This window comes from Clavelina lepadiformis, chromosome 1 (assembly GCF_947623445.1).
Source record: "Clavelina lepadiformis chromosome 1, kaClaLepa1.1, whole genome shotgun sequence".
NCBI lineage: Eukaryota > Metazoa > Chordata > Ascidiacea > Aplousobranchia > Clavelinidae > Clavelina > Clavelina lepadiformis.
In genome coordinates this window covers 18,085,148-18,112,512 of record NC_135240.1, presented here as the reverse complement: position 1 = coordinate 18,112,512, position 27,365 = coordinate 18,085,148, and the positions used below count along the sequence as shown (strand labels likewise).

General features: G+C 34.1%; 1 protein-coding gene across 1 annotated transcript; it reads right to left on the bottom strand.

Moving 5' to 3' along the window:
• Window positions 1–27,365, bottom strand: LOC143470178 (uncharacterized). Its single transcript, XM_076968132.1, has 30 exons — window positions 27,206–27,365; window positions 26,656–26,775; window positions 26,136–26,281; window positions 25,515–25,582; window positions 24,524–24,679; window positions 22,923–23,016; window positions 21,917–22,156; window positions 21,649–21,797; window positions 20,647–20,745; window positions 20,380–20,521; window positions 18,715–18,965; window positions 18,397–18,540; window positions 18,059–18,199; window positions 17,638–17,788; window positions 13,025–13,153; window positions 12,891–12,930; window positions 12,692–12,800; window positions 12,526–12,621; window positions 11,779–11,877; window positions 10,135–10,241; window positions 8,649–8,729; window positions 8,464–8,573; window positions 5,818–5,937; window positions 5,089–5,166; window positions 3,213–3,329; window positions 2,770–2,867; window positions 2,535–2,642; window positions 2,104–2,223; window positions 1,341–1,430; window positions 1–1,271 (listed from the first exon to the last, which is right to left on the bottom strand). Exons 1-30 carry the CDS (start codon window positions 27,259–27,261, stop codon window positions 1,155–1,157), a joined length of 3,576 nt encoding a protein of 1,191 aa, XP_076824247.1. The 5' UTR covers window positions 27,262–27,365; the 3' UTR covers window positions 1–1,154.

Genomic DNA, 27,365 nt, shown 5'->3' with positions numbered 1-27,365 from the left:
GATAATCGCATTTGTTTATTAACGTTGCTTCCACACGCTTCGCATATAAATTACAGCCACTCGATATCAGTATCTTCGGGCGATTTAAAGGCTATTACATTGACGGATGGCTTCGCTCCAACCCAGGAAAAACGATATCGATTTACGACATATCACAATTGGTAAACACGGTTTTTAACTTAGAATTTCGTCGCCAAACTGTAAAATGTGGTTTTTCTGCAAGTGGAATTTTTCTTGTTTGACTTCGTGTTCGTGAAGTTCAAGAGCAATAGCAGTTCCACAATACGACACTGCGTAGGAGTTATTGATGATCTGGGCGGAAACTGATTTCGAAGGCAGATTTATGAAAAGAAACCGGTGGGACGAGCATTTGCAAAAAAATATATTTTCCAATCAAGATTGAGATGAGTGCTTATTTCTAAAAACTGACGTACTATTTCATTGTCACGTCAGCAACCACTTGGGAGGACAGCCCGAAGGAATGAAGAATATTATTTTGTCTTGGATTTTGAAAGGTTTAACGTATATTGATTGCACTGAGGGACACTTGATTTTTTATCGTGTGTTGACCAAAAACTTAAAAAGAAAATGATTAATTATTTATCAAATAATGCATGGATGTTTGCAAAATCATTCGATCTAGTGATAACAATAGTCCACGAAGGCCGATTAAAAATTGAATATTTAAATTAACGTGTACTCGACTATTTGTCAGACGTAATCACCTCAATCCTGCCCAACACGTTTTCATAGGGTCGTTGTCATCACAAAGTCAAAAGCAATTCGTGTATTATTTTAACATGGCATGGTCATGCTTGCTTGTCGTAGTACGCTTTGTGGTAAAGCTATCGCTTTCGTTAATTTCTAGAAAGTTCCGCTAATTTCTAACTGCTTTCAGTGCTTCTGTGTACACGTGCTTTTTTACCGCATTCACTCGCAAAAGAGGTTGAGGAAAAAGTGCCCGGGACCGGTTTTCGCCACTATAGCGCGGCATGAATGGTACCAAATACCTACCAAATTTTGAAAGTGAAAGTACGTTTACTATATTTTTCCAGTCTCAAACGTGAACGGTGACAACACTTAGTTAACTGGGCACTGGTGAACAAAATTTTGCACATACAGCTCGAAATGTTTGCAGATAGCCCTTGATAACTTCACGACAGTGGATTGTTGACAATTTTTCGATGAATATTTAGGAATAACGGTACATAGGTCACAAAGTCCAAGAAATCAAGTTCACCAGAGTTTTTGCGGGAAAATTGCTGAATAATCTGTAGAGTAATAAGCTTATTCATTGCTAAACCGTTGAATAATTGATGGTGATATGTCAATATACTTACCGAATGACTTTGATTGCGATCGATTCCAGCAGCACATAGCTCCACGTGTAGAGTTTCCAGGCTGGGTCCAACGAGTTTGTTGTAATGTTGCTGAAATGGTATGTGATCACAATGTAAGCGTATGACGGAATTTAGTCAACACTGTCCCCGTATTAGATTAAATTTTTGGTAAATTATTTAGTTAAGTTGATTAAAAAGTGGCCTGCAATCGTGCATAATGTTCGTACTCGGCGAACCCGTTACCTCTCTCACGCCAAATATAACACGATCAGATGTATTGTATAATAAGGATTATTTAAGGGGTTTTCAACCATTGTTGTCACTAAGTGGTTTGTCGCAATACCCATACACCATTATTGTTAAAATGCCACATTTTAAAAAGATGAATTTTGCAATCCGTGAAACGATGCGTTACTGTTTTTATGTAAACTTGGCACTGCGATTAACAGTAACCGTCAACGTACCACACGAGATTTGGCTTTTTATGCCTGTATTCACATTTTAGAACTTCGCCAATAGCGTTGTTACACCTATTAACGGATAACGTTGTCTCTGATTAGTAAATTTTCTGTTCTGGATGTCTGAAATTTCAACTCCTTCAAAATATTCACTGCACTTAAGTGTCGCCCCACGGTTGTTTAACAAAATTTGGATCAAGGTAGGTAATATCACGAACTGAGTTGGTTGAATAGAAGAATTAATAAATGTAAATTTTTTCGTTTGGTTATCACGTTTCAAAAGAATGTAATGGATTCTTGCATACCTTACATATCCTTAGCTTAGTACTCAGACTAGCTGTGACAGTTTGGTCGATATTATTCCTTTCCTGTAAAGCAGCGATCACAACAAATACGCGTAGAGTAATGCCCTTTTCTGAAAGTTCCTATGAATAGCGGGATGCGATTATTGTTGAGATCAAAATCGATTCCATATATTGGTTAAGTTAGAGAATTTTCTGTAATTACGTGGCTGTAGTTACAAAATTTTGATTTACAACAATAACGGAAATAATACATTGCTAACAATTTCCTGTATTGATGTTGAAAGAGAAACGTTACCATAAAATTGATCAGCCACTAAAATATGATCATTGTGCTCACAGTGTATCCATATTTCAAAATATTTTTAGCACGATGTTACTTTTAATCAGGCTTTAAACCGTGCAATACCCTACATCATATATATCGTATATACCTCGTTTAATTGGGAATTATCAAGAAACAATGAGTTTGGATCTAGGTCACTCAATGCTGCTTTCAGATCACATAGCTCGATAGTGTCTTCATTTTCCACTTCTACATGCTGTTCAATATAATGCAGTTAAGGGTAACATTAAAAATAATTGATCAATCTTTAAATTAGCATATAGTCCCAAAACTAGTAAATAAACTAATATTCTCTTTAAATCGAGGGGTCTTTTAGCCTTTACCATATCTTTCTTTTTCAATGAATGATGCAGGATTTGAGAGGAAATTCCCTTTTCTATTTTTTCGCAATCGGTTTTAAATTGCAAAATTCGGCATTTATCTGAAACATTTTGGTAAACATAACGTAACGCAAATCAAAAATAAACCGCAACTATATAGAAAAATTTTAATAAACTTGTCAGACTGTACCTATATGCTATTGCATGTATACAATTATAGTTTTAAAGCCATATACATAGCGTGCCACACCACACCAAAGTTTAAAAAAAGAAGTTATTCGATAGAGCGCATGTAGGCTACTGTTTAACACGCTTGATTTTCATTAATGTAGGGCTTCCTGTGCCCTTCATTTTATTCCTTTTTCTTATAAAATCGCTATTTTGCTATAGGTTACGTTCCGCATATTCAATCTGAGGTGTAAAAAATGTTGTAGGCCTATACAAACCGATTAAACTCTTTTCTCTTATGCGCATCTCACGAATCTTTTCTCGCAGTTGTATCAGCACCAGTTTTCTTTCGCGCACCACTGAATCTGCCTCACACAGGCAGCGCTTGCTGTTTTCTATATAGTATTTTTGCAAAACATATGTAACCTATTAATGAAACAGAAGAATATTTTTTAATTTATCTGAGAATTTGGTATCAGTTAGTAATATTTTCTTTTTCTAATAAAAACCTTTTTAGATTGACTAGAAAAACTTTTTCATCTCCCAGCTGGAGACTACTACACATATAATTATTAATTGGCGTGCAACATAATGCGAGTTTACTCCCAGGGGAAAACTTTAAAGGTTTTCTCTCACGTGCTGCGGACAAGTAAGATCGTAAAACTTACCAGCTTGAATAAAGTTTTACTTACATTCATACATTGCATCTGTAATGCGACGGTAAAATTATCATTATGATAGCTCCTACAGTTTCGAGGAAAATTTCTGGTTGAATTGAATAACTTACTAATGCTTTATTTTACTTTGATAAGTTTAAAAAAACGTTTCTCCCAATACATTTTCAATGATAAATTATAATACAATTTGCTCTAGGTATGAATCTTATACTTCTAAAGGCAAGTTTCCTAACACACAGACAGTTAGTGGTGTGCAGTCAGACGTTGTGTATCCAAACCTTGAAAAATTTAAAATGATGAAAGTTTTGTGGTTTGTCTTACAGGCTTTCCATGCTATCATACAATAGCAAGATATTGAGTACAACTCCTTTGATTTTAACAAATATAATAATTGTTGATCTGACAGTTGGTTTATTTCATCTACAGTAATTGGGATTGGTCCTAAAGCTAATAGAGTTTACTTTTTGAAATAAAATTGTTTACAAAATCAGTAAACATCGTTTTTTAGTTTTTATGTATGAATTATGTCAATAGCAAAAACTTGCGCTTCAGGTAAAAAAGTTTCGTCTAATCTATTCTATCAACAAGCTGCTTACTAACATAGGCTATCTTATACCTTTAACCATGTCAAACAATACCAGTAATTGAATGTAAAGTTTAAACTTTATCCCGATGTCATTGTTTACTGAATTTACTAGTCTATTGAAAACAAATTTCGGCATTAAACAAAACACAGTTCAACTACGTGCTAAATGCCAAAATGTCTTTAAGTTTTGGTCATCGTGCAATCTGCCAACATGCCTTACCGCTTAATTTGAGCCTGCAGAAAGACAGACTGCCTCTCCTCAGTCTGGGCATAAAGATTGTCATACCATACCATGCCGCTTAATCACAGGATCAGTGTTTTTTTGTGTAGTGTCATTTCCACACGACGAGAAGTTGCGGTGACAAACAATGGGAGGAGTTGTTTGAATATTGATCAAGTAGACAGTTATAATAACCCGCATTCAATGCACTGAATAAATACTAAAAGGAGTCTCATCTAAATCTTTCGTCATTAATACAGTCAACAAAAGCGAACGCATAACTTTTGGAAGCAAAGTAGGTATTACATGCCCTTGATTGGTTTCGGTATTGCGTGGAGATAGAGACAATGGCTTGGCGTCAAGATTTGGCCAATGAAGGGAAATAGGCTACACGCAATTAGCTGGTGTCCTGTGTTGCTAACTTATTAAGTGTTCAGCAAAGCAGTACTCCCTAAAATTTCGCTTTTGGGAAAATTAATGTGTTTGCTGTGTTGGAATGTGCCATTTGATGGGTTTATTGGAAACTTTAATAAGCTGAAAGGCTACTTGCCCACCGAAAAATCTTGTCGTCTCGGAAGACCGTAAAAGTCGTATTCTGATTTATACTTTCATAAAAGTTGTTTTAAGTTGCACCATGACGCTGCATGATCGTCTAAAAATTCAATTGCTACCTGATTCTGCAATGGAATTTGGTTTCACTTTTGTACACTTTTCCGAGGCTCCTGTTGAAATTGCGTCGTTAAGTTTTTCTGCAAAAAATAAATGGACTGAATCTTTAAAAGAAACCTGGTTGTTGGAACTTAGCCGGTAGTTTGTTATAAAATTTGAGTAAAGTGTCTCACAGAGTTTCTTACTTTATCAAGATAAAATTTCTTTAATTACCGGAGTTCACTTAGAAATACCGAATTAATTCTTTTAAGCTACAGCAATAAAGTTAATTGCAAAGTTTTAAAACAAAATTTTGTGATATTACCCATGCGGCATGACAAAAGGATATTACAAACGTGCGAGTTAACAGACAAAAAAATATCTTAAATTTAATTCGGCCCGATGGCCGATACCTTATGAACTATACTTTTTATGTATACAGTTTTCTGAATAAAACCATTAAAATGAAGAGTTTCTTATAGGAAAAATTAATGCATTTCTCCTATCAATCTCATTCTGAAATAATAGCCCATACCAGTACATTACCACGGTTCATAAAGGGCACGATCTATCATTCACAAACCGTAATTAACCGATTAAGTTTAAAATGGAAGTAATGACTAAGGCGATAATGGACAAATAAGTTTGTAAGAAAGTTTTAAGATATTTTAATAAGTAAGTTTTTTCACTCCCTGAGATAGACGATTGAGGGATTATTACGTCATCACTACTTCCCGTTCACTGATTCATACCTTTTGCAATACCGATCTTTTTTTGCACGTTTGTCATTTGTTCTCGCATGCCTTTTAACAATGTCTTCATCTTCTCTAATTCCGCTTTAGTTGAGTCGTTTCGGCCATAATGTAATTCATCTTTAGAAAAAGAAATGAATGGTTACTACTGACATAATTTGAGCTAGCATATGGTTAAAAGCAGAGGTAGCCAATTCGGCTCCGGAAGCGTACGTCTGCTATTGAGATACCTTATTCATCACTTTTATGTTATGAAATTATACCATAAACTGAACAAGAATGATAATTTTTATAACTACTACAAAATAAAACTAGAAAATTTCTCAGATAGCACAGATACACACGCAGGCAGCTCTTTAGCTCCAAATCGTGTTCATAAGGTTTCCACACGCTTGAGGCGATTAGCATGAAAAACATCATTTGCGACGACTTGCGATGGCTTGCGCTGTGAACGACGTGCGATTGTATCCGTACGCTGAACGCGGCAAGCACTCTTATATCATAACAAACATGATTTTGTGGCTGCCACTATTTTTCACAGCTTTTTGTGAATTGAACTTCAATGTTGCAACATAGTAACCTTAACTTAACCTAAATCTTCTTTTTTGTTTTAATCTAACTCCAAACCCTAATTGACTAAAAGCAATATTTTGCATAACCATTCTCCTATAACTTAAACGCCTATCCTTAACAAAGAGCTGCATGACCTATTTACGGTGAACTGATCACTTTCTTTTTCTTGCATCGTCGTATTTGATTCATGTAGCCTCGTGGCAAGAAATGCATCTACTGCACGTTTAAGCAATTTCATTGGTGGGGGCGCATAAAATTCCAGTACAGATTCAAACAAATTGCAATTTTTCGAACAGAACAAACGAAATTTGGACACATCTAAACAAAAAATTGGTCAATTGAAAAATCCAAACAGGAAATGAAGAAACTGTATTAATTTTGACAAGAACTTGTCAAATCAGATGATTTCAAAGGAGAAAATAAGAAGGGACAAAATTTAATCCATATATAGTTATATACAATCTAAACAGAAACCTATACTAAATTACTACATTTTATACCAGAAAATAGAACGCTATAAACTTCTCGTACATATTTAAACAAACTGGAATTATCTATGGTAAAGTCAATGACAGTCAATCAATGCCAATGGTGTTATCCTCCCTTCAGTTGATGGTAAAAAATAAATGATACGATTCAAGATTAACTTCTTTTAGCCTTTACCCTTCAATGTAAGGTTAACTAAAAGCGTTTTTAAGGAAATCGTGTCAACTTTTGATCTGAAATGCAAGATCATATTTCAGGCTTTCATACTTAAAAGGAAAGGAAGTGCCAGCAAACCTCAAATCTGCTGAGTTGTGAAAGTATATTTTTTTAACCAAACAGTGGTTGTTCAAGATGGAACACATTCTAGTTTTTTGCACGGGAGCCATACTTTGACAGTATAGAAAAGTAGTAGAAAAGTACATTTTGCAATAGAGGTTTTGTGTTTCAATCTTTTATATGAATAGGGGTCGGTAGACTTAGAAAAAATTCATTTAGGAGTCTGTGAGGAAGAAAAGGTTGGGAACCAGCGTGCTACGGTGTGGGAAAACGAGGCCCGGAAGACGATCAAAATAGGAACCGTTAAACATCTAAAAAGAAATTAGTAAACCTTTAAAACTATTCACTTGTTATGACTTAGAAAAAGAAGAACCAAAGTATGTCAATTGTCAAAGTGTGTTGCAATCAATTTGTTATGGTCCCAAAGCAGCTTGCAACAAAATTTTTTTATATATTCTTCTTATTAAAAAAATCTTACAATATATAGTTGCTTTGGAAATAGATTGTTAATTATGTTACATTGAATTCAAAATATTCGAACGAATCTGAAGTCACATAATAATTAGTAGTTTTCTGTGGTATATATAGCATAGTACTTGGTTTGGTAGCTATGGTGTTTTTGATAAAGCACATTCTAAGTGCATCCCTTCAACTTTTCTATTAAAACGTCATGTTTTATAGCTTTAGACAACATGATTTAAGAAAAATGTTTTAAGAAACATGATTTTCCATGTGTGCTAACCAGCACGTTCTAAACTAGGACAACAGGAGAAAGTTTTGAACTCATTCCGTTGAAAATTGACATGCCAGTACAACGTTTTGGTGGCGCTTGTATAGTTATATAGGGAAGCACTATGCAGGTGAAATGGCAAAATTCAGAAGTTAATTGATAATTATTAAATCACAACTTTAAAAATGCTCATTTTCATCAAAATATCCCAGTGACTACCAAAGGTATTTTCGGTCAGCGACGATGGTTACAATGTTTTAAACAGCACGTTAAAACATACCTTTTTCTGTAAGATACCTATAGTATACCTTGCAATTCATTTTACGTTAACCAAACCAATAAGTAAAAAAATACCAAGTTACTTTTGTCAGCGTCTCTGCTATCAACCAAAACTGCAGTAATAACCACTGTAATTTTAATGCATATAGCTCTACACAAAAAATAATTTATCAATTTAAATAAGCAAATCATGCCCATTCAAAAATATTGGTAAACGTTTTACAACCCACTATAAACCATAAAATGCTTTTTATTTCAAGAAATAATTCTGTTTTAAATTTTATCGAATTTGCTCTACCTACCATCATTTTGTTGAGCACCAGCTGCTTTTATCGCTTTTTCTCTCTTGCGGATATTTCTCACTAAAACATACTTTTCGAACAATCTGCGGTACAACGGCAAGCGGTCCTCTCTGCGTCACATCGTATACAGATTACGTAATAGTACATAAATAATGAAATTCCTGTTGGACCGATAATTTAATTACCTTATTATAGAATATTGCTTCAAAATGTCAGCAACCTCTTTTTCTGTTATGTATGGTGGATAATCCAAAAGATGTTTCAATCTATATTATATAGTTATTTTAATTAGTAATGTTTTGAAATTTATCGACGGAACACTGTAGAACCCAGTTAATAACAGCCCATGTATCACAACCTATTAAACGCGATCCGGATTATTTTCTTTTTGCAATGTTTAACATTCTATTTCACTATACATGACCATTGCGGTCTCCAGACCACGACCGCAATATAGCTCGCACGAAGCAACTATAATTGAACCCCGCTTATCACCACTATAAGTCTATTTTTTCGTAAAAATCCGCAAAAGGATTAAGCATAGCAATTGTTAAATGATAACTAATTAAATGCGGCTGCGCCGTGAGCACGTATAAACGGTCTTCTAGTCATGGTTTGCTGGTGCACGAGCAAGGGTATCCGCTAAGATAATTTAAAAAAGTTTTATTTGTAATTGTGGTTTCAAAGAAAATCAAAGTTAAAGAAGTTACAATAAAAAGAAAGAATTTCGTTTAATATCTCATACAAACTTACATGGCAAACGTACATGCCTACATTCTCATTAAAATCTCGATTTTTTGCCTAAAAACGTCTGGGAATCGTTTACTGAAACCAAGTTTCTTACTGTAACCTAATTAGCTAAAGGCTCAGTACAGTGTAAGAGCTGCATATGTTGGTTGTTGGTCTTGGCCACAACAGTTTTTATCAATTTTTGTTGACATGCTGATACCTTTCTTAAACAAAGTAGTTCAATTTGCACGTATGTGTGCCAATGTATCCTAAATCCATAACTTTGGTCTATTATTGGTAGTAGATAACGGAACAGGAATAAATAGAAATTGCAAATCAGACGTGTTCTTTTAAAATTTCCTGCTTACGACAAAGCAATGTTTTTAATCAAGTAAACGTTTCGGAAACAAGCGACAATCCTAGAATATTCTCTATAATTAATTAATCAAACGATAAACGACTCATTGTTTTGAAACCTTTGATGTTAAATTGAAAGGGGAGAGTTGGATACTGCTGTATTTTCCCAATTTAAATATTGCTCTAGTAATATCTTTTGACGGTTTTATCTCTTTCATGATAATTTAATGCCCTATTTTACGTTTAGGCATACCAACGTAAGATTGGGTACCCGATTACGTCAGGTTGATGTTGATGGTTAGCATATATAAATATTTGCTGATATACCAGGTGTTACCTCCGGTACTATTAACAGCCAAAAAAACAAAACAAATATAAACGAAGTTGCCAGGATGAAACGGTTAGCCGAATTCTCCAATAACCACCCATTATTGCAATATTTCATGCTCAAAACGAAAATTTTGACACAATCTTTAAGAAAAAAAATATTACTCTAAGTTATAAAAATGGTCATAAAAATATGTGCTATAGCAAATGTGGTAAATGCACACATTTTTCTTTATATATTTGTAAAAATCATTATACCTTGAATCATTATTGGTAACATTTATTTCTTTTGGGGTTTGTTTTCTGGCATGACGCAAATCTTTGGTTGAAACTAAAGAAAAATCGGTATTGGATTCCGACAGGACCTGCAAGAAACTTATAGTTATAGGAGAAAAAAAATTTGTATCTTTTAACAAGTCACATAAAAAGGCAGCAGGCATAACAAATTTTACTCCTCTTGCTTGACAAAACAAAAAATCCATTCCTTATGGGCAATTTTTATTTTTAAATTTAATAACTTGTAGCTTTTAGTGTTTAAAAGCTTGATCTATGACAGAATGTTTATTAATATAAAAGCAAAGAAATGACAACAGATTGAAAAGGACAATCGAAATTTAAAAAGCGAGCTATCATTTAAACTGCTAGAAAGACTAAGACTAAACTTTTTCAGAATCAAATTTGTGTAGCAAAGTTGGAAAATCGGTTATTGCAACACAGACCCAATAAAAAGATTTTAACCCATAAAACGATAGTTATACAGTTTCATACAAAAATACTTCAAACATACTATATTGTTTGAAAAAATGTTGGACACTTTTCCGTATGAGAATTTTTTTGTTTGCTTAGAATAATTTAAAACAACATTTTTCATGAAAAGCGTTTTGCAATTACAAACGTAAGTTTCACCATGAATTTACTCTATGCAGACATATATTGTGTCGCGCCGGATCACTAAACCGCTTGAGTTTCTTTTATGCTACTACTATGCTGGAGAAAACTTTGTTTCCAAAAAAATAAAATATCCAAGTCAAAACAAGTTGTATGATAAGCGCAGGCAAGCCTGAATGTGGCTACTAAAAAGAAATAGTTGATTAATAGTGTCGTGGTGAGTGGTAGCAAGGCTCGCGTTCAAGCTCTTCTATGAAGAAGGAAAACAATTGTCTCTCAAGGAAGAAATTACTAGAGAAGTACGTGACATTTTCAAGTCTAACAAGTAAAATATTTGAAAATATTACGATGACGTCATTTTATATCCGAGTTTGTCAATAACAGACATTCTCAACCTTGAACTGCGCTTTCCAGACACTAAAGTCAGAAGGACTATGCTACACCAACAAAGGAAATAAAAATTTAAAACTACTTAAAGATTAACTTTGCTGGACCACTTTACTTCCAAACCGCGCAAAACTCAGTGATAAAATCCTAAAAAAATATTTTAATTTTATTTAAAACTTTTGTCTAAACTAACCCAAACTTTCAAAATAGCCTAATATTTGATATCATCGAAAATTTTTTATTTCAACCAGTTAACTTTTGTTTGTGAAATGTTTTTGAAGTAGGCATATACCGCTGTGTCCACATTAACCAAAAATAATCACTTTTCAAAAATCTTAATTTATGTCTATATACATTCCAGGGTTATTGTCATTCCAGCAAGATTAAAAACTCTTTCCGGTATTGAAATAGTTATCACTTTTTGTTTTTTTGGTCAAAAAAACAAACTTTCGGATAAAACCATAAGAGTTAAGCTCGGTTTCATTCTTTATTAACTTCTCGCATTCCCTTAAGTATTCCGGCCACCGGTGAAAAATGTTGTATGATTAAAATGTTAGATTAACTTACTGAAAAGTAAACGTAGTCTATGACGAACATTAAAGCATGTGAAATATTTACAAACATTACCTGTTCATAGCTGATTGATGAATGAACTAAAGTGTCTGGATTATCTCTCAAGTTTTCAATGCCTTTTAAAGTTAAGAGGTTGAGATGACTGCTAGTGGCCTGACAAAATATGGGGTTTAGAACCTGTAGGTTTACAATGCTTACAAGCTTATTTGTCGAAATTGTTCGAAGATGTGAAGATCTCAACTACATTAGCAATAAATGTTTGGCAATTATATACCAGGGTTGTGAAAAAATGAAAAAATCTTTTGCTTGTACGAACCCAAGCTTTTGAACTTAAAGTTCATTGAAGCCCGAGCCTAGACGTCATAATAAAACAAAAAAAGAAACCTATTTTGAGAGACAGGAAGGTTTTTATCGATATTTTGTTGGTTACCCCCTAAGCCTATATATGTTTTCGATATATGGGTTTACTATACTTGTATTTGATGTAATAACAGAAACTATATTTTACAAAGAACCATTTTCAAAACCAAACACTAGTATATTATTTATAACATATTTACGGTTACGTTTTTAATAAAAAACAAACAGAAATATTGCAGTGACATCGTCTATATATATGGGTGACTTATTATGCACTAATTTCTGAAATTAATGACAGGCACAATGAGTTTAAAAACTATTGGAAAAATTGGAAGAATAACTCCTTTTTTTGGTCGAAAAAGTAAACGTTAATTCGGGTAAAATGAAGAGTAAAGCTCGGGTTCGTGAGAGCACTTTAAAATAAAGACTCCTACTATATACCGTCTTTTTTCGTCTACAACCTATTCCAGAACCAAAGACACTTTTTCCTACTTCATAAGAGTCGTCAGTGTCTTGACCATGTGTATCTTCTGTATCCTATTTCAGTACACGAAAAAAACATAGGTCTTGGAAAATGTACAACTTTATCTTAAGCCGCAAAACCCACTTTTATGTTATAGTTGGATTCATGTGTTTTCGTTATTTTGATTTCCACAAAGGGCGAAGAAAAATCTTCATTCTTAAAGCTTGATAATTGGGATGAATTGGAATTTTCCCTGCAAATGGATATCGAATGTTAAATTAGTAAAGGAACAACCACACATACAGGAATTTAATTAGGTTTTAATAAAAAAATTGCTTCTCACATGCTGATACATTGCGTTCCATTGCAAAATGGTTTTTGTTCTGTAACATAAATATAAGTAAAATTTGTTTACCAAATTCAAACGCGCAGCTAAACTGCATGATATCGTAATGTATATTAAATCAATAAATCAACCTGGCAGAGACACCTGGTGTTCAGGTGTCATCGGTATGTCCATATTTGGAGTTGCGTTTCTACTGGCCACCTTGATCGCTATCAATTTTTCTCTCTGCTGTTGCCGTCTTGTATTTCTACTATTATTGTCTGTTGAAACACGTTGTTATAGTATTCATAATTAATTTCTGAGTTAGAAGTAAAATTTTGCCTTTTTTTCATGAGAAAATAAAAGAAAATATCAATCAAATTTCATAAAAACGAAATATTTATGAAGTATTGAACATTTTAGTTGGTAGCCCAACTGAGGGAAACCATTATTTGTAAACAAAACATGATAATAAGTTGCATCTAAAGTTTTTAAATGTAACTAACGCCAATAATACATATATACTGTAGTTTTAGTGCAATCTTAATAACTTGAGAAATTATTTTTTAATCCAAATTTGTAAGTACATTTTTATCATCTTGAACGTCCAAATAAACACCATTGCACGTAAAAATTGTATGTTATAAGCTATAATGAAACATATGATTTATTGTTATACTTAAAACTTGGAAACGTCTTTGTTAGTAAAACCTTTAACTACGCATGGCCAAACAGGACAAACGCAAACAAAAAAAAAACAAAGCGCGAACACAAACAGAAGCAAACAAAAAAGCCGAAACGCAAACAAAAGTGGACCTGCAGGAAAGGGTATTCCTGATAAATGCAATAGACGTTTGACTATAGTTCCTACAATATAATATCATTCTTCAAGGCTTATTGCAAGTCAACAAATACTTATTGTCGTATAGAGTAAGACCATTTCCTTTCCAAATAGAAGATCAACCCACACTATCTAACGTTTTCCTGAAGACTACAAACACTGTTATAATTGATTTGTACTTATAACGAGTAATAGGAATAAGGACTAATAGGGACAAAAAGTTGAAATATAAGGTAGTTCTTTATGGGATATTTATTTTTAATCATCGTGTATCTGCTATTGTTTGCAATAGCCATCAGAATTATATTTTCACAATATTTTTAGTGGTTATATCTGCTGCGCTACTTCCATTCATCAAGGTAATTTTGCTGTGTTAAGTAACGTTAGTTATTTTTTGTTAAAGTTAGAGATAATTTCTTTAAAGCACAGATTGGCATTTGCTACGTTACCAATCGTGACGTTTGTTCTTACCGCGGATATATGCGGTAAAAAGCACTCACTCATCCATCTAGATTACAGTGTTTGCAGACATTGATGTACCACCATTGCGGTGGTGTACCGAATCGTGTTTGTCGGATTCGGTCCAAAACCGAGTTTTTTGAAAAACGAATCGAATTACTTTGGCCACATCATGTCTATCGTCATCTAGTATGGCAAGCAACTAACGGATTTTTTGTGGTAACTTGCAAGAGAAAAGTATTAGCAAATGACATAATTAGATTTCTTGTTATGTGCAACAAAAGTCATAGCCTATTTATAGCAAAGCCTATTTATTTTAAATAATCTGTTTTTGGCCAAATTTATGTCCAGATTCTAGAATTTGGGCACAATTTTTACCTGAAATATCGGTTCACAAACTGCACATCTAATACCACGTGTCTCTGTGTTGTCTGTTCTAACGTCGCTGCGTATCTTTGGAGAACCAGCTCCAGAAAGCCTCAACAGAAGCTATGTAGTCTCACAGCTTTGTATCCTTAACAACATTTTTCTACTTTTATGGAGATAACCTTTGCTCCAAGTAGGCTACGTTTTTTGTTTCCGTTTCGTTGTCCTATTTGCGTTTTAATTTTTTGTTTGCGCTTTGCTTTATTTTGTTGCATTTTGATTTTCTGTTTAAGTTTTTCTGATTCAGGCCCGTATAATGAGCATGGGGCTAGGAGGACTAATACTGGACTCCTTTCTGGAAATTTTGGGCCAAAACATTATGGCGACTGTAATAGTAAATTGTAATAAGTTATATAATTGGCATTTTAATAAGCGACTGTGTATTCTCCAGTTAGATGTAATGTAATGTTTAGACAGGTGTATTATTCTTGGTTAATCATGTTATTCAAACAATTGTATTCCTAAACCGACATACTGACCTAGTATAGAAGTGTTTTCAAGTAGCGTCGCATTTTAGAGTGTATGAAGTTAGATGGTGCTTGTGGTCAAAAGATTCGGTGACGTAGAATAATGTTACATATTACATATGTTACACGTAGCATGATGCAAGCAACATGTCTGTTGCTGATTGGCTCAGATATAGGATATAAAAACTTAGGCTTGGTTAAAACCGCTCTCTTCAGTCTTTTCTCTTGTGCCGTTCTGGCTTATTCATTATTCAATTGAAGTGATAGCTCTATTCGAATGTGAAATGGTGATGAAATTGTTTCTGATGTGACTACGACTATATTTTGGACAATATAACAATTTAGACTTTATGAATGTTGTGCTAACTTAAAGAAACAATCAGAGATAGCATACGCAACTGAGTCAAAGATAAAAATAGTCAAGGAGTTCTAAAAGAAAGACTAAAAAAACCTTTGGTTTTAGGCCAACCCAAAACAATTCACATCGCCATCCCCACAACATAGCAATGCGGTAACAGAAATCGTACTAGACTAGTAGCTTGCAGAAGAAGTTTTTCCACTATAGGCCATTAAATTTGTTGTCCGTTCATTCCAGTACGGCACCCGTCTTTTTGTTAATTGCTATCTTCCATTCAGCACCAATAATATTGACGGTACAAATGCAATAGCAACTGACTAAAACTGCCTTCATTCATGAGTAAAGGCTATACCGCATAACAGCGAGCCGCTGTTAAACATCACCACATCCGGATATTAGCAGTTAATTCAGTGGACCCAGTTAGAAATTTAGCATATTGTATCAAAACAAATCAAAATCGATAATTTCAACATCAATAAAAGAATGCTATTTAGTAAGAATTCTCGCAACTGATAATAAATATTCGTGAGGAGATTTTGAAGTAACCGCTTCGGTGAACTGTAATACCTTGCACAATTAAATTGGCTCAAGGCCAAGGACTTCAAAAGCTAACCCAAGTAGAAAGTAGCCCCACTCCCAATTGCCAATTCCACAAGTGCTTGCAATGGTAAATGTATAAAGAACGTCCCTGAAAAGTGTAGAAGTGCAACATATTGTTTTTGATGTTAAAATGGAAGTTTATATGCTTTACACTCACATCTCTGAATTTTAGTTATTTTTAACTGCATTCAAATGTTCAGGCCGTTGTATGCTTATGCAATTACAACCTTATGCTTAAAAAAAGTATTTTCCAAGCCTGATATATGTGAGCCCTTCCCAGATTTTGTTGAGCTGCATCTGAGCCAGCTTACCGTATTTTACCCACCATTCAAAAGTCGAAAGTGAAAGGCAAGTGTCGCTTTCTGTATGGTATGGTATGGTATAACGGGCCTATTTTTTATCATCAGACTTATTAGGAAAGTTTTTGCACGGCTTAAACATGACAAAGATTCATCATTGCTCGAGCCACGATTATCGACCTAGCCAGCCTTCGTGCAAGATCCGATTGTCACACAGTTTTATTTGTGTTTTTGTGGATACCTTGTATCGTATTGCCAAAATTTGGAACTGTTTATCAGAACCACTGAACAAGAGGAAGCGTCCTTGGTGCCTTGCCCAAATGTATTACAAACGTAGCCAGCGCTCTGACTAGGGCACTAGGCCTACTAGGCCTTCGAACACAGCATGAATTAATGATGTCATGTATCAACACGCAAGTGTTAACACCCAGTTTTTGTGTTAGGCCTATAGGCTATGTATCTATAACATTGCATCTGTTAATTTCAGTCTAAAATGGTAATGGTAATAACTTTCTTAAATTGATTGCCAGGCAGTATGATGGTTAGCTGCCATTATATCTGTTGTAATGGTTTTATTCGTTAGCCACGACGATTTCTTAACGTTGTACTCGTGTTTTTAGCTTAGCCTATAAACAATATCACCCTGGGTTCTGCATCAAACAACTTGACTACACACATGCATTCTACGTTCTTTGGAGTCATTTCCTTACTGTGTTGTTTTCAGTCATCATTTTTTCAAGCCGGTTAATATAAGACCTTCAAAAAAGCATGTGCATATCTTGCTATGGAGGGCAGAGTTGTAATTGGGCCTTATATTTTTAACCCGAATCCGGGCTGAGCCCGAACCCGAACCCGAACCCGAACCCGAACCCGAACCCGAACCCGAAAATGTATTTAAAGTGCGAACTAGGCCCGAAAATAAAATTTATTATATGAATCAAACTGGTGAGCTGGCCTACATGAAGATTTTCGGAATGTACGGCTGTATACGTAACAAATTATAGAAGAATAGATACACAATTAATATACAGGAGGTATATACAACTTTACAGGAGGTTTGAGCACCCTGCGCGCATGCACAGAGGCACTTGCAAGGTATAAGTTATGAAAATATGACGCAAATGTGGCAGATTGTGAGTATATGAATTCGGGTCCTAATCTGGACCGACTTTTTTTCAAACTTAAGCCCGAACCGAACTGAAAAAAACGGCCCAAGTTACGACTTGGATCCAGAATGGACGTAATTCAGGCCTTACTGCAGAAAAAAACAAATATACTTCACATGAAAACCCCATCGCTAATAAATCAAAATTACCTTTTTTTGGTAACTGTTTCACTTCAAGAAATTGTTTATTTTCTGCGACGGTTGTTTTCTGCACATCATCTTGATTTAAGATCGGTTCATTTGATAATCTTTCACTCTTGCAATAGTTCATACCATTCTCTTCTTGTGTGATCTTAAATTTCTGGCAATAAAACAACAAAAGCTCTAGTTTAAAATACAAACGTTTGGAGAAAATCTGTTTCATATTGCAGACGCGTTTGACAAACTACAAATGTTTCAGTTTTATGAAATTGCGTCTGAAGATGGTTTAGTTAAAAACCATCATTTTCTGTGATTATGTAAGCTACATATTTATTAATATTTCAAAAATTATGGTTTGGTCGCTGTTAGTGGAGATAGACCTAAATGCATGATAACGATTTACGAGTTTAGTTTCAATATACTGTATTACCTTTCGTAGCATGTCTAATTCCTTTCTCTCCGTTTTTGTCACCTTCATGATGTGATTTTCCGTCAAAGCCTTTATGTGAAAATATCGCTTTGTTGAAAATGGACTGCGGGGCTTAGATGAAGGATGTTTAATTCTTTTGACCTATTTTGAAAAGTAAACGATGTTTTTAAAACGCAGTAGTTTCATTTTCCAGTATTTCTGCATCTCATTTTGTGGCATGTTCACTTAATTAACTAAGGTAAAGTTAATGTTCAATAAACTGCTGCCAAACAACCTGCTTGCTTTTACTGAATAAAATCTACAAATACTGGTATCCTATTTTATTATAGTCGACATACTTCAAATGGTTTGGGAGGGATCCATAGTGTTTCCTTCCTGTTTGAAATACCACCATCTAAATCAGTTGAATACGATGTTTGCTGTGTGGTGAGTTGATCTTGAAGTTGCGTAGCTGTTGTAAAGATTCCTCTGACTTCCATAGCCTTTTATGCACGAGGAAATAGTTTATTAACGGTCTCGTGGAATTATGTACAGAATTACGTAAAAGAATTGAGTAAGCAAATAAGTTTTAAGTTTACAGATTTTAACTGCTTCAACAAGTAACTGGTATTAACAGATATTGTTTAATCATGATTTAAAAAAAGTTGTCGTTTTACCTTAGACAAATACAATCCTTCGTTTTCTTTTAAGTTTTGTTTTGCAGCGATAACTTCGTCAAACATTAGATCAGCTTTTGCTGTTTGCAGTACTTTTGGAAGGAGATATACAGTTGACCATTTGGGAATCATCATAGACAATGTCCTATTTTCACTGTAACGATCACTATTTTCAAGAGCATTTGGCAGAAAGAACATTTCTAACACTTGATTCGTTTTTTGTTTAATGTAAATTTCCAAATTCGGTGAGTCTGCGCATAAAGTACAGAATGGCTAAAAGCGAGAGCAACATCTTCAACAAGCTGGTATTATAGTCAACGTTATAAATGTCTCAAAAGATACTTCCAAAGCATACAGGTTTGGTTGGATGGATTGGACTACCACTAAAATTGCTTTGATCGCTAAGTTCGCCAGAACCACTTGCTTAAAAGACTTAGTGCCTCTATCGTGTGGATCGGACCGGTCAAACACCTGATATACGGCGTCTGATTTTAGTGACCAACTTTGTAATTTGCAGTCTTTTGCTCGTTGCCAGCTACCACATCAGAAAATTAGCCATATGATTTACACATGTTTTAACGTGTGTAAACGGCAAGATTAATGTTTTGCATGAATCTATATGAATAAATTTTTGATATGTTTCTTTTTCACGCAATGGCATGCTGTTCGAATGAGTGATGTGAGTGAGTTCTTTAATGAGGAAGGTTTCTAATAAGTTTTCGCTTCATTAATAGGCTACCCTGTATCTTGATTAGCGTCCAAGAACACGGCAACTTCTTGCCCAACCGTGTAATTGTTTTTATTGACACTAATAATAATAACACTAAATTTTCAATACGTGTTGTACTTGTACGTAATGTGTACGTCTGTACGAGGACAAATTTGTTTGCTATTGCATTCACATGCAATATATTTTGATTTTATTGTGCAGCATTTTCAGTTTGCTAGGCAGAAGTTTGCTTACAATAACAGGAGCTATTTTTCATAGAGGTTATATTTCAAACATCAGTTGACGAGTGTGTGCCGTATGCCAGTATGCCGTTGCTATATTTTTATTTTAGAATACTGTATGCGTACCAACTATACGGCTTGCAGTTTGTTAAGTTAGAAAACTATTCGAAAAACTTTATTTTTCAGCTAAATAGTAAATTTTGTGGGGCTTCCTTTTTTTAATAAACATTGTAAACTCCTTGCTTTACAGAAATTTTTTGTTGTTCGTTAAATTAAGCTAGGCTTCACAAAACTGAAGGAAGTAGGCTACAAGCCGCTAGAAAAAATGAGGGTCAAATGCCAAAATAGTCAGGATTGTTATAGTTAGAAAAGATCCTAGAATCGTTCGCATTTGGTGCTATATTTAAAAATTTTGTGGTATGGTTCCAGGATACTCGTTTTCATGACCAGCTTCGTATATACACTACATACTGCTTTAACGGGTCGTTACTATATACATTGTTGAAAAATGTTGAAAAATGGCCTACCAAATTTTAGCCAAAAAATAAAATTGGTTCTTTCTTTAATTTGAATTTGAGACCCTTGAGTTTTATACAATGATGACATATTTATTTATTTCAGTATGTATTTAGCGATAAGATCATTTATAATGAGTCTACCGAAATAAATGTACATATTGGAAATTAATCAATTTTTTTCTTAGTTAAAACGCACCCATTGCTTTGGCCAATGCTTTGACCAAAGACGTAAAGTCTCCTCCTACTTTAATATAAAATTCCAGTACTTCTGGCTCATTCGGAAACTGAATTAGAGTTTTACGTCGATCATTGTCTTCGGCGAATTTATTGCTAATGTCCTGTTGGCAATAACAAAACTGTAGTTAAATAACGTGGTAAACTTAATCTGAAATTTAAGCAAATACTTTTGTATATTAAAACTAAAAGGCTTTATATTAAACGTTTAAAGTCAAAAAATAAAAACCTCTAGCAGATGTCTACTTGTATCATCTTCGGTCATTATCGTACTCATATCACAGTCAGCATTCACGAGGGCTTTTAATTGGTTTAGATCCCCTTTATTCTAAGAACAGAAGAAGTTTCTTTTTCACTTTAGTGTATAGAAACCGTAATGTTTATTTTTTAGTTTTCCTAGAATGTCCTTTTCGATCACGCTGTGCTTCTCGAAACTTTTGCAAATCATGTCTATAATTTAATTTAATCAAGAGCATGAAATCTTTCTGTAAGGGGAAGCTAAGAGTGTTAGTTTAACAAAATTATAATAGTAAGACATAAAATATATAAGGTTTTACAAAAGTGACGGCGTAGGGGTACGTTGTGCAAGGGCTTTTGGGGCAAGTTGTGCAATGCATACGAAAAGCAATGCATATGAACAATTTTAAAAATGCTATCGACTAACACTTTTACTTGACTTCTGGATTGTGATTTATACCTATACCGCTTTCTGTTTTTGCCTGCTTTTTTTGGTTTTATCGAAGAAATATTTCCGAAGTGATAGCCATGCCGCTGCAAAGATATCATCATTCCCAATTGTAGTGTAAAAAAAGTATTCTTCAAAAGTTGTTCCAAATATCATTTTCATATCAAATTAACATTAAATTTAATAACTATCATATCTTTCAACGTAATCTTTAGATTTGCTATTACCCAACTTACCCCAAAAAATATAAGGTAGGATAAATTGAGCAAGAGAAATTAAATCAGCATTGAGGCTTAACGGTCTAACTAAAATAACATAATTTCCATTTTGAAAAATGGCTAAGAAGCCAATCTACAAAACGAACTAGCTAAAACACATAAATACCTACATTTATTTTTAAAAAAAATTGCATTTTGTTAATAACTTTCTCATCTTATCTGCTATAGTCAGATAAATGGCTTGTGAATTTGAGTTATATGAATGTGAAAAATATAAACAGAAAGCTTCGGACAGAATTGATATATGTATTTTTAACCTCTAGCTTACCTCAATAAATTCCTGAAGCAACCTTGCTGATTCGTAAAACCGTAGCTGATTTCGAACAAACTGTTCTAGGCAATTGCGAAAGTTGGATTTATCCTGGAAATGCTTAGGAAGATTTTCTAGCAAAAGTTTTTCAGCTTCGGATGATGTACCTGTATAAAAATTCACATATTTCTAACGAAGAATGAATTATGGTAAGCTTTTAGATTTAGGTTTTTAACTGCTGTATAAAAGTGTAATTTGAAATACTGCATATATTTTTCAGTCTTACTGATTGTCTTTTTGTAACTATCAACGTATTCACGCAACACATCTGGAGTGCCACCAGATTCCAAGAAGTTTATAAAAATTTGATTTTCGTGATTTAGCTCTTCTTTTTGTGCGCACTCCTCTAATCGACAAATTAAAAATTGATTCTTTGAGTGGTCGGGTATCATGTTAAGAAATGATACAATGCGCGAGACGTCATCTTCATGGTGCGTATATCTTCCGGCATCTTCGTTTTCACAGCCTATAATAAAAACTTGTTGAGTTAAACTACGTATAGAGAAAAGAGATATTAACGAAAACAGAACTAGGAAAGGAAACCTTAATAACTAAAAAAATCATATTTGCTATAGGAATGGGTTTCTATATATTTATCCACATTGTACTACAGTACTACACGATCTCCAGAATTGCTTTCCTGGAGAGCTCACCCCTCAAATGAAAACAAAACCGGTGAAACGATGGCTAAGTTATAATATACTCGTATTAAAGATTTGAGCGTTACTGCGCATAAGAATACGAAAAGCAAAAACTGATGTTTCCAAAAGGTGATCAATAGGGTTACCAGTAATTCAGCGATATTGTGACATACGGTAATCGAAATAACACTTTGGGTTTTAGACGTGACGCTTCAGTGTTTTGTGTAATTTGAACCCTTATTTTGGTTTCTGCTTACTTTGACATTCCTTGTCAAACTTTAGGACGGCCCATATGATGCAGTAATAGGCAAGTGCCAAGAAATAAGGACGACGTGGAAAAATAGCATGAGTTTCACCAAGTAAATGAAACAATTTGTTTTATCTAATAACCATAAGTTACTTAAACTTATCGCCATGTAAAATTTTGAAGCTTTTTAGACCAGAGAGCTTGGAAGCTATAAAGGAAAACATCCGGAAACATATGACGATGTCCTATATTAGTATGATGCATGTTGCGATGGTAAGTTGATACGCTGCATTATGACGTACACAGTACATAATAATTATAGCCAAATAGTGATTTAGACTCACGATGTTTTAAAAGTTTATCCAACGCCTCAATATCAATTCCCTCTTTCTTAAGTCTTGTCCAAATTGCTGTATACTGAAGATCTTCATCATGCTTCTGAACGGAAAGTTTAAAACAATAAAAAAAGTAGAAAAGCAATATATGACAACATTAGGAATCATATACAGGATAGAGTACCTACCAATATTACTATGTGCAGTAGACCTCGATCACCTAAGTCGCCGCATATAGCCATATTTTCGGTTGGGGTCTTATTAATGTTTTCTGTATTATCAAGTTCGGCAAATTTATTTTGGTTTAACTGGGACTCGTCTATTGCCATAACTCGTCACCGGTTTTGCTAATTGTAAGAGGAATAATTCGCCTAAGTCAGTCAGACATCGCAAAATTTGCCAACGTGATCATATTGCAAACTTTTAATCTGCTACGACTACATTACAGTTGTCAAGCTCTCTGGCTACGATTGTTAGTGATGTGACTTAACCCCATTACGTGCATCGCAATGTCAATGTCCGTTTATTTTTATCATTTTGTACTGTTTCTATTAGTGCGGTGCAAAAGAGCAACCAAAATCGGCATAGTTCTAGACAATTTTATATCTTAAGAGTTTAAATCAGTTGTTTCAACCTTTTATAAACACCGTCCACCTTTTATATATGATACCTATCCATGGTCCCCTTTCTCCAATCTATACTCTGTTGTTGTCTGTTAGCTATTTATTTTACAATTATTGAAAGGGTTACTAAGTGGATTTTAAAGAAGTATATGGCATAATTTAGAAAGCACATAGATTTTCAGATTAGAAACAACAATATCTGTGCAAAAAAGAACGTCATCGTCAATGTTTTGCTGTGTGAAAGTTATTGCATTCACTTTGTTGTGCAGGAGATGAAGCAATCTAACCTTGGGGGTTTCGGTGGCATACTCCCCGGAAACGCTTAAATTCTCATGGTCTATACTCTATTCTATAGTGACGTAGAACACATAAAATTTTGCTTTCCTATTAAAAAAAGCGGATTGTTTGGGATTATTTTGGCAAGATTCGTAACTTCTTTGCTTTATTGCTAGCACAAATTGATCAGATAAGTTTCGTACAACATATATGACATTTTATGACGGTTGGTCACCCTAATTTAATTGCATTCAATGTCGCTTTTGCACGTGATTATTCGTTTTTAGAATCGTTTGCCATTAAATTTATCATTCTTTTTTCGCAGGGTAATTTTTCAAATCTTCTGCTATCGTTGAGCACCACCCAATCTCATACTAACCCAATGTATATTAATTAACCATTTCAGTTCTGATGCCACAATTGAGTGTTACATATGAATGCAAAACAGCGTAAGAATGCTATTATGGTGTTTTCCCCAAACCAATAGTAGAAGAAATTTCGTTTACATTTTGGGAATCGGCGTATTTATATCTTTTTTGAGAAAATTTAGCTGCAAATGACATCAGTTCCTCGTTAAGTAACCGTTTATATATAGGAAATTTCTTTCGCGATAATTACAGTGTGTCTGCATAAAAAAACGAAACCAGCTTTCTTAACCAACTATACTATACCATAAGCCTATACCGCAATAAGTAAAGCATAATATATTACCTTTGCTATGATAGATTGGTTTTGTAAGTTTTTCTGCAGAAGAGATTGAATATGACAACGATACAATTCGCTGTACTCTGCGACTAAGTCAACGTTAATTCCAGAATATCGCAGTTTTTCTAATAATGATTTGCTGAAATTGGAATCCAGGTATTCCTGCAAGAGCACATATAATAACAAGTAACTGATTGTTAAACACGACTTCTATATGCTTGTAGAGTACTTTTTCAGTGGCTACTTTCGTTTCAACACGTTTTGTGTTAATCACTTAAGTATATGAACAAAAGCAGTTATGTTTGTGAACTTCTGATGAATAAAATTAACATACTGTATCTGCTGGGTCGACGCTATGCCCTTGGCTTAGGCAAACTAAACCGATGACTTATGGACATGGTAAACGGATGTACCAAAATGGATAAAAGACAAATTATGTCTGCTGTGCGATTAAAAAAGTGACAAACCTATACTCTTTATAAGTGATTATGAAAGTAAATAGAATACAAGTGTACACAATTTATAAGAAGCTATATAATACCCATATACGTTTTAAAATGTGAAATGAGGTTTTGTATTTTGTTCGTTTTTTCTCATATTTAATTTCCTTTTTTGATTTTTTAAAGATATATATATATTTTATAACTTCTTATAGAAGTATATTTTTGCAAATAGGTCACATAAGACAACACCCACGCTTTTCCGGTAATTCAATCACAACAGACGATCATATTTGTAGTATGAGCTTTAACAATAAGGGGTAGTGCTTCAGTTTTGCTTGGAACGCCTGGGAAGGTGTCATGTTTGTTTTAAAAATAAGAGCATGGTATAAGAGTTTAAACCAAACTTGAAAAATGAAATAGTTCTTAAATAAATGACAAGATCGTCAAGTAGGCGTGAATGAAGAACTGTCCTTTGAAATGGTGAACGGTTGATAACCTTACAGTAGAGAAAAAATTTGTAAGATATATTCACATAACCTGGAAATTTTACTTACCTTCATGGCGGCTGGATCTCCTCCGTTATTTACAAACTGGTCAAAGAGAGTAGTTGCGTAATCTTCGGCTGAAAAATCAATACGTCAACATTTTACGCATAGGACGTTTAATTCTGATAAATACATGAAACATCTAACCTCCACAAACAATACCAACTATGCTAACCAACTATAAATGAATCAAGAAAAATATTCCTTGCATATTGTGTTGGGAAGGCCGGGAAGTTATTGTGATTTTTGAAAAAAAAGATATTCCTTTCGTTTATAAAAGAAAACATTTCCCGCACACCCATTTACTGCAATCTCGAGACAAATTTAATTTAATTTAATTTATCACATAGTGAAGTTATTTATATTTTTATTGCTAGTTGCAGTATGTTGTTGTGATAAGTGCTTGAGTATGTAGCAATCTAATAACTCTTTGTCAACAACACGTGGTCAAAAATTTTAAAATGTAGAATGTAATTTTTAAATTTATTGTCGTGCCATTATTGCTGGATTAACCAGGCATTGTGTTTTATTATGATAATGTGCATATTGGCCAATCATAAACTTTAAAGTATTCCTAAACTAATGTCTGAAATTCAAATGCTCTGTAGGTAGGTTACAAATATATGTTACTTGGTGGATCCGCATTGTTAACGTCACTCAACCATCGAATAGTTTTCCACATCGCTTTGTGTTCCGATAAGCCTTGCCATGGAATACGATGCTTGCGGTAAATTGTGTAGCCTCCTCCTGTTCTTACGGGCACCTTATAATGATGACTGCAAGTCAAAAAATGGATTACGCTATTAAAAAGAAAACACTTCTTTTGCAACAATTGATTTGATAAAAGTTAAGATTTTGGTTTACTGTCATACTGCAGTAGATTTCTAGCAACGCCATAAATTCTATATTTGAAATATGAGAGCGCGTTAAAGATTAACTGCTGTATAAATCAGTTTGAGTTATAATTATGTATACAGTAAATCTGTTTAGGTTTTGTATTATTTTCATGAGCATTATATACTTTGCTTCTTTCCTACAGTTTGGTATCTACAAAAATAAACTTTTGTTTTGTTACGAAAGGTACATTTTTCTTCTATAAGGCAACCAGAGTGTCTTTCAATGACAAACAGACGACAAAGGTTTCACTTACTGAAGTTCATCGCCATGAAAACAACCAGCACAGAGGCCAAACTTGTTGTAGTTTGTAGCCATGTCATATTGAGTTGGTCTCGCATGATGAAAAACAACTTGATTCGTCAAATTCAAAAACCTGTTTTAAAATATGATTTCCACTGAAAAAGCATTACAAAAGTTTATTCTAAAGTATTTGGCTGTTTGGTGTTGCCATAATAATCAACAATGGTTCTATAACGGCAAAAAATACCATATCGTAATAGATATAGTACTCGGCGATGGTTTCTCGTCGCGAGAGTGACCGTTACCAGATTTGTCGTGGTGCGTTTTCCGACACTAACTGTTCACCGTTGTCAACGCCTAGGTTACGGGAATTAGACCGTCTCTGGGTATCGAACACGTTTTTGCATCAATGCGAACCAGGTATTCTAACCGTTCCGTTACCGCGCATACATTCCTTTCAAACAGTTTTCAATCGTGCTGGTTCAAATATAATTAATAAGGTACCATAAATGCAAACAAAGTTATCTTAGAGCTTTGTTTTTATAAATATGAAAATAACTTACTTTTCCGTTCGGTGCTCTTTTCTGTTGTACATGAAAGTAGAACTGTTTATAGACATTTTAAATCGGAAATATGCAGTTGTGCACACTTTAGATTTAACATACAATATTACACTTGCTGGTATATGTATAATTCATTATCTGTCTGACAGCGTTCTGTATG

Coding starts and splice junctions, on each gene's coding strand:
- LOC143470178 (XM_076968132.1), bottom strand. CDS start 27,261: ATGTCTATAAACAGTTCTACTTTCATGTACAACAGAAAAGAGCACCGA. Junction 10,242..11,778: donor CATCAATCAGCTATGAACAG/GTAATGTTTGTA, acceptor AGTTTCTTGCAG/GTCCTGTCGGAATCCAATAC. Junction 1,272..1,340: donor ATCGCAATCAAAGTCATTCG/GTAAGTATATTG, acceptor ATTACTCTACAG/ATTATTCAGCAATTTTCCCG.